The sequence below is a fragment of the Canis aureus genome, chromosome 8 (genome assembly GCF_053574225.1).
Source record: "Canis aureus isolate CA01 chromosome 8, VMU_Caureus_v.1.0, whole genome shotgun sequence".
Taxonomy (NCBI): domain Eukaryota; kingdom Metazoa; phylum Chordata; class Mammalia; order Carnivora; family Canidae; genus Canis; species Canis aureus.
The window spans coordinates 62,084,244-62,096,617 of NC_135618.1; the positions used below are offsets into that span (position 1 = coordinate 62,084,244).

The following is a 12,374-nucleotide window of genomic DNA, read 5'->3' on the forward strand; positions in this document are numbered from 1 at the left end:
GACCACACGGCCCACAGAGCCTGAGACATCTCCTAGCTGGCCCCTGACAGAAGAAATCTGCCATGGCTTTGATTGAGATCAAGGCACTGTGGCGGGGGTGGTGGTGGTGGGGTGTGTGTGTGTGTGTGTGTGTGACCAAAAACACTGGCCAGAGTACAAAAGCCAACCATTTTCTTAAAGTATCACAGAACTGACAAAAGAGTAGGCAATCTCCAGGCTCAAACTGGTGGTACCCAGAAGCTAGAATCCAGAGACATCACAAGACATGGGGGCCATCCTGTCAATGCGCAGGTGCCAGAAGTCCAAACTTTGGCTCTGATGGCCTCTCAGGGTGAGGGGATACACCCAAAGGCCAGGGCCCCCAAGGTGGAGAGCCTAGCGGCAGCGCCACCCCAAATCTCCTCAGCCTTCACCTTTCTGCTGAAGTTAGATTTAGAAAGACATGTCTGATTTTGTAATAAATCTCTACTGTTTTTTAGGGGGAGAGGGCATTTCGAGGGTGGGGATAGAGAGATTATCTTTAATCATGGATGGATGTTAAATTTTACTGAATGCTTTTGCAAGCATGTATTGAGATGAAAAATGGCTGCAGACACAGGCCCTTTCCGTCCTTCTGGAAATATCCAACCTAAGGTCCGGCCTGCATCCGGCTTCTCTTCTCATCAGGTTTTCTCACTTCTTGTGCAATTTTTCCACCTCAACAGTGACTGATGTGACTGTAAACCCAGAGGTTAAGCAACATGGTAAATTAACCATGGCTCGGTCTAAAACAAGTACAATTTTACATACCTTCTGTGTTTTGCTACAAGTTGTATGTGAGAAAAGCCAGTGCAGGTTACTAAAAACAGGAGGCTGTTCCAAAGCCCTCTAAACTCTACCCCAACCCCCATAAAAAAAAAAAAAAAAAATCACCTTGCCTAATTCACCTTCCTTTATAAAACAGATTATCAGATTATTAGAATTGGTTGAAAAATATATACAATAGTAAGCAGTCCAATAATCTCTCATATATGAAAACATAGAAGTTAATTCAACATAAAATGAAACTTGTAACTGTAGCAGCATGAAAAATAATTTTTAATATATGCTTGCTGGACAAGTTAAATGTCCTAACTTGATCCCAATGAGCTACCACTAGGTTTGATTGATTACAGAAAAGTTAGGTGAAGGGTTAACATGAAGAATGTAAGAAAGTAAGGAGTGAAAGAAAATTAAAGGGTTGGTCAAGCCAGAAAGCTCAATTTCCAAAAGGAACATGGAGCAGAAAGAATCCACCTGGAAGGAGAGGAGAAGGGCACACTGTAGGGCTAAGCAGAGATAGCGGGAAGACCAGAGTGAGCACAGACGGGCCTGCAGGGTGTCCAGTGCGGTAGCAACAGGACCAGAGATCCTCGTGCATGAGCCTCCATCATCGAGTTGTATTTTGACATCATGTGACATGGAAGACAGACCAATGGAGTCTGCCTCATGGTTATTATGGGAACCCCATCCAGGTCACTCACTCCTGGACAGACACTAAGATCTCCTCAGAGAAAAGAATGAAACTTACATGAAGGACATAAAAACTATTCCCAATAAACCACAAAAGACTTTTCATGAAACCTGAAAGCTGATTCCAAAGCTCACACGAATAAGATATGAGACAAAGGCAAAGAACACTGTCCCCAAAACAATAAGGAAGTCCTTACTCTACTCAATATTAAAATATGTTTTTAAAAACTAAAGAATTACACAGTCTGGCAAGAAGCAAGTTAATATATAACGATGTGACAAGTTAATGAGCTATTATATAACAAAATTTAGAGAAAAATATGTTCATAATTGTGGAAGAGAGAAGATGGCCTTAATCTTAAGGGGGAAAAATAATACCAGACAGATCTGACATCTGCCAGCACACGCAGAGAGCATCACTAAAGTCAAATTGGGAGAAAATATATGTAATACACACACAAAGAAACATTTCTTGGGGTGGGGTACCTAGGTGGCTCAGTTGGTGAAGTTTCTGCCTTTGGCTCAGTTCATGATCCCAGGGTCCTGGGATCAAGCCCACAAGGTGGGGGTGGGTTCTTGCTCAGCAGGGAGTCTGCTTCTCCCTCTCCCTCTGCACCCCTCTCTGCCCCTGCACTCTTTCTTGAATAAATAAAAATCTAAAAAAAAAAAAAAAAGATGTGATGAAGAAATTCATGGAGAAAGACAAATCCTTAATGAATGACTGGAAATCATCTCAGTCTCTCTAGTGATTAGGAAAATACAAATTAAAACAGGCCTTACTGGAATGGAGCCCTGTGTTGGACTTTGTGCTCAGCACGGAGTCGGCTTGAGGATTCTCTCTCTCTCTCTCCCCTCTGCCCCCCCCTTTTTTAAAGATTTTATTTATTTAATCATGAGAGATATACACACAGAGAAGCAGAGATACAAGCAGAGGGAGAAGCAGGCTCCATGCAGGGAGCCCGACGTGGGACTCGATCCACGGTCTCCAGGATCAGGCCCTGGGCTGAAGGCGGCGCCAAACCGCTGAGCCACCAGGGCTGCTCTCTGCCTCCCCTCTAAACAAACAAACAAACAAACAAGTCCAACTCTGCACCCACCAAATCACCAGACACAGAAGCAGCAGGGCCCCTGGACACCACACATCATGTGTTCACCTACCAACTCTTCCACCTGCCACTCTGTTTCCAGGTTGCTTTCTTGAACCCAAGAAAAGCAGTCACGCACACAAACGCAATGGACATGCTGGTGCTTGGGAGGCATTTCCACCAGTAAACAAAGAAGGTAAATGATTCTTACCAGGGAGGCCATGAGGACGCCACACTTTCCAGGAAATGCTAAGTAGGAGTTACAACCGACAAGGAAGACCCACAGGCAGACTTGGAAGTACCTCCAGGACACAGTGAGCCAAAGAACATGTTAACAGGAAGTGCAAACCAAAAAGAAAATCTGATAAAATTAGATTTTATCAAAATCCATAATTTCTGCTCTTCAAAAGCCACTGTTGACACAATGAGAAGGAAAGCTACAGACTAGGGGGAAATATGCTTGCAAAACAGAAATCAGATAAAAGACATGTATCCAAAATACATAACCAACTCTCAAAACTCAACTACAGAAAATAACCCAATGAAAATGGGGAAGGGAGCCACGCAAACACTTCATAAAGATTAACTCACAGTAGCCAGAAGGCATGTAAGATGCTCACACCACCAGTGATCAGGGAAATGGTAGTGAAAACCACAAGTAATTATGATTTAAATATAAACAGTTTACTTCGTGTCAATTATACCTCAATAAAGCTGTTTCTAAAAACCACACAACATGGGCAGCCTGGGTGGCTCAGTGGTTTAGCGCGACCTTCAGCCCAGGGTGTGACCCTGGAGACCCGGGATCGAGTCCCATGTCCGGCTCCCTGCATGGAGCCCGCTTCTCCCTCTGCCTGTGTTTCTGCCTCTCTCTGTGTGTCTCTCATGAATAAATAAGTAAAAAAAAATTGTTAAAAAAAAAAAACATACAATCACGCACACAGATCAAATAAATACATACATACATACTACACACACAATAAGATACAACTACATTCCCTAGAGTAGCCAAAATTAAAAATACTGGCAATACCAAGTGTTGACAATACATGGAGCACCTGGAACCCTCATGCATTGCTGATGGGAACACATGGTGGTGTAGCCACTTAGCAAGATAGCTTAGCAGCTTCTTAAAAAAGTAAACACACTTACCATATGGCCCATCCAAGTCCTGAGAATTTACCCAAGAGAAATGAAAACAGAAAGCTTTGCGCACAAATATTCATAGCATGCTCACTATAGCCCCCAACTGGAAACCCAAATGTCCACAAACTGGCGAATGGAGAAACAACAGTGGAGTATCACTCAGCCACAAAAAGGAAAGAACTCAGGATGCAGCAGAGCCAGCTTACTGAGACAGGACAAGGGGAACTTAGCATCCCTCCAACTTGCCATGGGCCTCAGGGAAATCATAGAACTTCTCTGGGTCTCCCTTTTCTCTCAGCCCCTTAGCCCTGAAATCGGTGGGTTTGTAATTCCAGTTGGTTGACAACTTAGCATTCAGTAGTCACAAAGTAGAACACAAAACAACAGTGAAGGGGAATTTCTGCTAAAAAAAAAAAAAAAAAAAACTCAGGCTCCCAGGGACCTGCCTATAAAGATTAGCATCCTCTCATCCCTACTAGTTTAACAACAAAAAATCTACTGCCAGACCAGTAATATTTCTTAAAGCAAAATACCATTAGAATGAAGTATTTTGGCTCTGAGTAAATTTTCAAGGCCATAAAGTTCACAACATCATTTGATAATTTTATAAAGTGCTTATTGGCTTGATGCCTATGTAATTCCTATCCCATTTTCAAGATTACAAAAGAAGGAAAAAAGATGGTCCATATGGAGTAGCTGTGCTTCCTTCCAGAGAGAAGCAACACTGTGACCGGTCAGAGTGTGGCAGTGCAGAGTTTGAGCCACCTCCATCCCCAAGGTCACTGGCCACACTCCTATATGAAAATGCAAGGGGCACATGAGGCTGCATTGGGAGTCAGCCAGCTTATGCACAGCACATCACATTCTGAAAGGACAGTGGCTATTATTGTCAACATGCCCTGCAGACTTCAAGAATGTACTGTCATTCCCAACACAGGACAGTCTGCTCAACAAATCCGAGGTCTTTCTCCCAAGCACATCACCAACATTTATAGTGTGAGAACAGATGCCAAAAAGGAGCTGGTATATCCCTTATATGGTGCTGGGCATAGCTACCAATGCACATGGCGGAGCACCCCACTGACGGGCAACTCTCCGCCCAGTTACACTAGGGGCCAGGCAACAGGCAACACTGCAGGTCCCAATCTTCCTCGTGTGCTCCAAGAGGTAACCAGATGCAGGAAACCCAGGTGTGAGTCTTTTCTCTACCCCAGCTGGCCGGGTGACTGAGCAAGTATCTGCCTCTCTGGTCGACTCACGTGTGAAGCCAGGACAACAGCCACACCCAGGCCCGTGGCATCCCAGGGCTGCTGAGTCCCATCAGAACTTTAGTGAATGGAACGATACTCTACAAACATGGGTTCTCACCTGTGAGATGGAGAAAAGAGGCCCCTGCTCACTGCCAGCCACCCCTCCTATCTCCAGACAGCCAAGGCTTGTCCCAGCAATATTCCCTCCCACAGGCTTGCCAAGGCATGCAGTGGCTGACTGGCCCTGAGGGGACAGCCACATGATGCCATCCCCCTGTCGTGTGGCTCAGTGCCTGGGACAGAAACCAAATCATGGAGTATCCTCAGGGCGGGGGTGACCCGTACGAGCAACATCTCCAGCCCTTTCCTTTGACGACTAATAATGGGGTTGCAGCCCCTCTGTACATACATACCTGCTGCCTGAAGATTTAATCCTTGCAACCCTCCCATTGAAAGGGGTCCAGCAACTTGCAGGTATGACTGTCCGGCCCCTAAGCCCAGGCTCACAGGAGGGTTTCCAGATGCCAGGAGATGAGTGGAGACTCTTTGGTCCAAGGCATCATCCTTGGAAGAGAACAGGCCTGTGGACCCCATCCCTACCTCCTGGATCCCCTGTCCAGCATGGCAGTGGGAGAAAGTATGGCACAGGCAGTAGGTCCTTAGTAAGGCCCGTGGCCATCCAGCAAGAACCAGTTACCAAGGCACCAAGGAACGCATCAGGAGGGCTCTGGCCCACCCTGGGAACATCACAAACACTGTCTCCAAGACCCAGACCTATAAGAGCCTGGCCAGGTTAACGGGCTAGCGAGCCGTGCAAACAATGCAGTGAACAGGAAGGAACACGAGGTTCAGAGTGCCCAGGGCTACATAAATGGCTTTCTAGTTCCAGAGTGCATGAAAGCCAGAGATGAGCCTGCTGGGTGTGCCGAGGCCCCACCCCCCATCCCCCCCCAGTGGGACGTCTGGCTCTGAGGAGGCTGCCCCAGGGGCCAGAGAGGGCCAGCACTGGAGAAGTTTCAGCCCTCCTGGCATAGGCTCAGGGCACTGGTGCTGTGGGAAGTGGCCACACAGGGTCCCACAGGCCTATGCAGACGGACAGTCCCGGGAGGATGACACAGTGGTCCAAGTGGGGACAGAGGCTTCTCTGTGCTTCATGTGGATTCCGGAGGTTTATCCTGCAGCCAAGGCAGTGCAGGGACAACACAGTACTTTTCCACGAGCTCCCAGGGTAATAGGATGTACTCTCCAGGCCTGGTCCACTCGTCTTCCTTTAAATTAGGTGCAGTGTTTAATGTTCTCCCTTTTATTTTTTTTTATTTTTATTTTTTTAATGTTCTCCCTTTTAAAACTGCCTGACAGGGATCCCTGGGTGGCTCAGCAGTTAAGAGTCTACGTTCAGCCCAGGACGTGATCCTGGAGACCCGGGATCAGGTCCCACATTGGGCTCCCTGCACGGAGCCTGCTTCTCCCTCTGCCTGTGTCTCTGCCTCTCTCTCTCTCTCTCTCTCTGTCTCTCATGAATAAATAGATAAAATATTTTAAAAAAATAAAATAAAATAAAACTGCCTGACATCACTTTTTCATAATTTCCCACGAGAACCAGAGTGAAGAAACACTGTTATTAGCACAGCTGAAGGTGCGTCCTCCCCGAAGAGTCTCCACTTCTCTGGGTGACCGGCACCAGCAATATAAGAAGGGGTCGTCAGGACCCACGTCCACAAGCACAGCACCTCACTCAGACACCCACCTGAAAGTCCTCCCTGGGCCTGAAAACACGCTGGGCTTCAGCTCCTTGGGGCAAAGGAGAAGCACCAGCTGCCTGTAGGCAGAGAGGTTGCGACCCCTTCTGGCTAGTCTCAGAACCGCACCGACTCTCCGCAGCGGCTGCCAGCAGCCACCCAAGCCTCCACACCCCGGGGAGCAGAAAACTGAGTCCAAGCGCACAGGCTTCTACCAGGAGACTCCTCCATTATGTTGCATACCAAACTAAAATCCAGTCATTAAAAGAGAAACCAGAAGCTCCTGTTTTGTTTTTCAAATTTACTGCAATCAGTATGTACTTTAATAACAAAAAACAGTCTCATACTTTTAAAAAAACAACCTGAACTTAGGAAGAGTATCGGCTGTGATCTTAAATTCTAACTTGTGCTGACATCCACTATAAACCCACACTGTTCTGTGGGTCCTGCCTCGTGACCAGCAGCTAGCAACCAGATACTATCAAGAAAGGAAAGCTGGAAGTTTTATGACAAAACTTAAAATCACCAAGGTGATAGTATGGAGTTTATTTTATTTTTAAACACTTATTTGAGAGAGAGCAAGTGTGTGCTAGGAGGGGGGAGGCGGGGGGAGGGATTGCAGAGGGGAGGGAGAGGGAGAATCTCAAGTAGACTCTGCACTCTGTGCAGTCTGACAGGGAGTTGATCCTATCACCCTGAGATCATGACCTGAACCAAAACCAAGAATCAGATGCTCAACTACTTGAGCCACCCAGGAGCCCAATAGGGGTTTATTTTTAAAAAACTGGAGGAGTAGGGATCCCTGGGTGGCACAGCGGTTTAGCGCCTGCCTTTGGCCCAGGGCATGATCCTGGAGACCCGGGATCGAGTCCCATGTCGGGCTCCCGGTGCACGGAGCCTGCTTCTCCCTCTGCCTATGTCTCTGCCTCTCTCTCTCTCTATCATAAATAAAAAAAATTTAAAAAAAACTGGAGGAGTATAAAAGCAGCAGTCAAGTATCCTAGAAACAGCCCAAGACAATCATGTGTAATCAAAGAAGGAACCAGGGGCAGACTGAACCACCAAATGGGAGCTTGAGGAGCTCTGAATGCCAGCTTGCACATGCGATCGTGAAAGCAGGAAGAAGAGACACAATCAGGGCTCAGGTGGTGGAGCAGAGAGTAACAAGAATTGGCCCAGGGGACACAGGTCTGCCAAGAGCCTGCATTCAGGACATGATGTAGGCACCAGTGAAACTAGTCAGGCATCCTCATACTGATGCCATGCAAACCACGAGACTTCCACACACAGGAGTGGAGTGGCCTTGTGATCAAATGAGCCGCCAGACCTGGTGGCTTCTCTGTCAAAGAGCACACAGGGAAGTGGTAGCTGGGACCAGTCGGGGTCCTGAAAGCCAGCCAGACTCCCTGCCCACCCCAAACCCCCTGCAATCTGTGGCAGCAGCTGAGAGATGGCCCCCAGGCTCAGCTGAGTAACTTCTCTCTGCACACACCTGCACTCACTGTGCCACCCCATGGCTTCTTGACTGCTATGGCCACTGGGAGATGAATCAGCTCACACCACCTATCAAAAGCACAGCAATGCCTAAGTGGATGCAGTCCTCAAGTGATCTGGACCAAAAGTCATCAAACAGGGCACATATACCCTGAAGGACACTGAGACTCACCCAGGCATGCACATGGGTGGTCTCAGGAGTGCTTTCCCGGGGCCCTAATGCCATGTGCACTCATCCTGAAACTGCTCTGAGAAAAGGTCAGAATGGCCTGCAGCCTGGGAGTTGGCTGATGTCAGGTGGGCCCTTTTGGCTTCCTCCCCCTTCAGCACAGTCCTTTACCCATTTTGTGACAGGAAAAAGCCACCTGTGAGGGCACCTGGGTTGAGCATTGGACTCTCGATTTCGGCTCAGGTGGTGACTGCAGGGTCGTGAACTCCACTCAGAGTCTGCTTGGCTTCTCTTTCCCTCTCCCTCTGCCCATCACCTGCTCATGCACACAACCACACACTTTCTCTCTAAAATAAATAAACTAAAATAAACCTTAAAAAAAAAAAGCCACCTGTCATCCTGAATCTTACTAGGGAACACTGCTAAGGGCATAAATGCCTCAGGAGCACTAAACAACGACACAGCTTGAAATACTGGTGTCGCAGAAGTCAACCTCAGTAACTAGCCAGCAACACATCCTTGACCCAGTCAGGTGGTTTCTAATTCTTTCTTCAAAAGAACTGAAGGACTAGTTGTCACCTAATGGCAGACCTTTAAAAATAAATTTTGATAAAATGTGTCCCAAATCATATTCACTGTTTCCAAGTTTGAGGAATTAAGAATGCCACGATGACCAAACTTCCATCCTCATTCACTTATGTTCAGGGCTTATAGGCAGGCATGGGAAACAGGAAGAAAAGCCACACTCGGCCTCGTCCCATCCAAGCAACAGTGACACTTGCCCACAGATGCGTGTGCAAGAAAAGCCCACCATGTCATTATACGATGTACACTTGACCAAATTTTACTTCATGCGCAATAATTTGTCAGAATTCATAATATCTTACACCACTTGGATCAACTGCATGCTAGGAATTGTAAAGACAGCTCAATAAAAAAAAAATGGTAATACTTAGAATATGGTGGTAACAAAAAACAAATTTTAAATGCATATACATATTTTTCTGGCAGTCTTACGTCAAGCTAGACATGAACATTTTTATGTTAAGATCTGAATTCTTAAATACAGATTCTCAGGCCACACTGCACATCACCCAGGGTGAGGCACCTCTCCTTGTGCACCATGCTGGCTTAGCCCTCAGAGCACCAAACGGCCAGCACCACCCAGCCACTGCCACTGGGTCCAGCTTGTCCTTCAAATGCCCTTTGCAGCACAGCACCCCAAATAGCAGTCTGGAGATCTGGTGGCTGAAGAAAGGCGGTCATGATGTTTGAACCTAAAATTTACTGATTCTCTTATTGTCTTACGGCGGCTCCCAGAAGGCACTGAGTATGTCCACGTGTAACTTGGTCCATCCTCTGCTCCCAGACAGACACCAGCAATACAATGCCCAACTCTCTCCCTCCTAGCTAAGAAACAATGGAGGCCATGGGACTCCATGTGCACCTACCTCAGGGTGCACTTCTTTGGTGCCCAGTGTGACTTCAGGCACCATCAGGATCTCTTTTGCTGATGCCTTCTTCAATTTTTTGTTCTTTTTCTCTGTCATTTCGGTAACTTTTCTCTTCTGTTTTGCCATCCTGCAACAGAGAAGGTAAATTGCTCAATACGTGGGAAATAAAAGGTCTCAGGCCACAAAACATTTTTTATAAACAAAGGAGGATGAGCACTCTTCCATTATAAAGCAAGTACAAAGGTATTTCCAAAAATATAATACAAGTTAAAAGAAAGTCAAATCCCCCAGGTATACTTCCCCACCAGCTGGGGAAGCTGCATCATCTCAGGCCACAGGTGACCATCACACACCCTGTCGCTGGGGCATTCGGTCACCAACGGGTGGAGGGGACCACGATGTTTCTGAAATGGCCTCCTCAGATTGTAGAAGAAGTACCAACTGGGGCTTGGTATGGGATGACACACAGTCTGAGAAGTGTCTGATTACATACTTTCTCAAGCATAGTAGCATCTAGAACTCCATGTAAAAGATTAAAAAAAAAAAAAACGTGAATTCTAAAACTGATTTCCTTTGTGGGATTGTGCCATGGGAGAACCAAGAAATGGCTGAAGTATCAGAACCTGGAAGCATGTCAGAAAGGTCATAGTGGAGAGCCCTCCACTGAGGGGTACTGGCTGCTGCTGGGACCTCTGAGAGGATTCCTCTGAAGGAGAAAGTCTAAGGGAGGATGTTGAGAGTAAGGGGACATCTGAGGAAGACATCTAAGGGAGGACTTCTGAGGGAGGACATCAAGATGTCTGTGGGAAAGACATCTGAAAGAGGTCTGAGAGACCTCTGAGGGAGGGCAGCTGAGGCAACATCTGAAGGAGGAAAGTCTGCCGGGGCCGGGGAGGGGGGTGGGGACAAACAAATCTGAAGAAAGGACATCAGAGGGAAGACATCTGAGGGGGAACATCTGAAGGAGGGACATTTGAAGGGGGGGGACACATCTGAAGGGGGGATGTCTGAGAGGGGACATCTAAAAGGAGGGACATCTGGGGGGGACACATCTGAAGGAGTAACATCTAAGGAAGGACCTCTAAGAGAAGGCATCCGAAGCAGGAATTCTGAGGGAGGACATCTGAAGGAGGGACATCAGAGAATGAGGAAGACATCTGAGGGAGGATGTCTGTGGGAAAGATACTACTTCTGATGGAAGTAGTCTGAGAGGGGATCTCTGAGGAAGGACCTCTGAGGGAGGGCATCTGAGAAAGGAATTCTGAGGGAGGGACATCTGTAGAGGGGACATCAGAGGAAGGAAGGTCTGAAGGGGGATCGTCTAAGGGGGAACATGTGCAGAAGAACATCTGAGGGGAGACCTCCGAGTGGGGAACCAGGCTGATTCTTAGAGGGAGATGTGGGAACTGAACCAGCTCCTGCTGCTGCAGTGAAGGCCACTGTTGGGTGGCACTGACCACAACAGCAGCAGGAGCAAGAAGTGCCACCATCTACTCCCCCATCCCACCTCACCTCCACCCACCCCTGCTCCAGTCTCCTCTGTCTGCCCTCTTTGTGTAGAGCCAAAAAGGAGCTGGAAACAGAAAAGCACTTTGCAGAGGCCCACAACCTATGATGTGAGCACCACGATGCAGAGTATAAAAGGTGCTTTTGGAACTGAGATAATAATTTAATAACAAGCACCTGTAAACATATACATACTGCTTTTTATACACGTGGTTTTTAGTAGGAACAACCCAATCGCACATCAACAAAGGATTAAATAAATAAATCAGAATAAATCAACAAAATGGAAACTGACTCAAATGAGATAATATTACAGATACAGAATGGAAAATATAGAATACTATGTGTAGTATTACACAATTTCACTTTTAAGAATATTGAAAATAATAGTAATAGAGAAAGTATATAAGATAAATATACAAACATATATACACAGACTTATGTACACACATATATAAAACGTCTGAAGGATATAAACAAAACTTTTACCTTTATTTATATCCAGGGGTGGGGTTACAAGGGACTTTTTTTTTTAATTTTATTTTTACAAGGGACTTTCTATTTACTTACAGCTCAGTTTCATTTGTTTTCAAGGTTTTATACTTGAAAAAAAAAAAAAACGAAGATTATTTTTTAACACCAGTCCTTTACAAGGCCCACTAATAACAGCTTTTATTCTAACAAATTATGAAAATGTATTTTGTTTTATTTATCCTAAATTCACTCCCAGTGGCTTCATCCTCCATTTTCTAGATTTTATAGATTTTACATACATATGTAAATTATACATTTATCTATTGCATACTTGTGTCCGTATTTTTTTAAACTTAAAAGATTTATTTATTTATTCATTTATTTATTTAATCATGAAAGAGAGGGGCAGCCCCTGTGGCGCAGCGGTTTAGCGCCGCCTGCAGCCCAGGGCATGATCCTGGAGACCCTGGATCGAGTCCCACATCAGGCTCTCTGTATGATGCCTGCTTCTCCTTCTGCCTGTGTCTCCGCCTCTCTCTCTCTGTCTCTATGAATGAATAAATAAA

At 46.2% G+C, this 12,374-nt stretch overlaps 1 protein-coding gene across 11 annotated transcripts in view; it reads right to left on the bottom strand.

Annotated features, from left to right (window-relative positions):
• Positions 1-12,374, bottom strand: part of CHLSN (cholesin) — a 147,980-nt gene that overhangs the window by 127,731 nt on the left and 7,875 nt on the right. For all 11 annotated transcript variants that reach the window (XM_077907504.1, XM_077907496.1, XM_077907495.1 and 8 more), the window contains exon 2: positions 9,826-9,955. In XM_077907504.1, the coding sequence (XP_077763630.1) occupies positions 9,826-9,954 (129 nt within the window). In that variant the 5' untranslated portion in view covers position 9,955. The remainder of the gene's footprint in view (positions 1-9,825; positions 9,956-12,374) is intronic.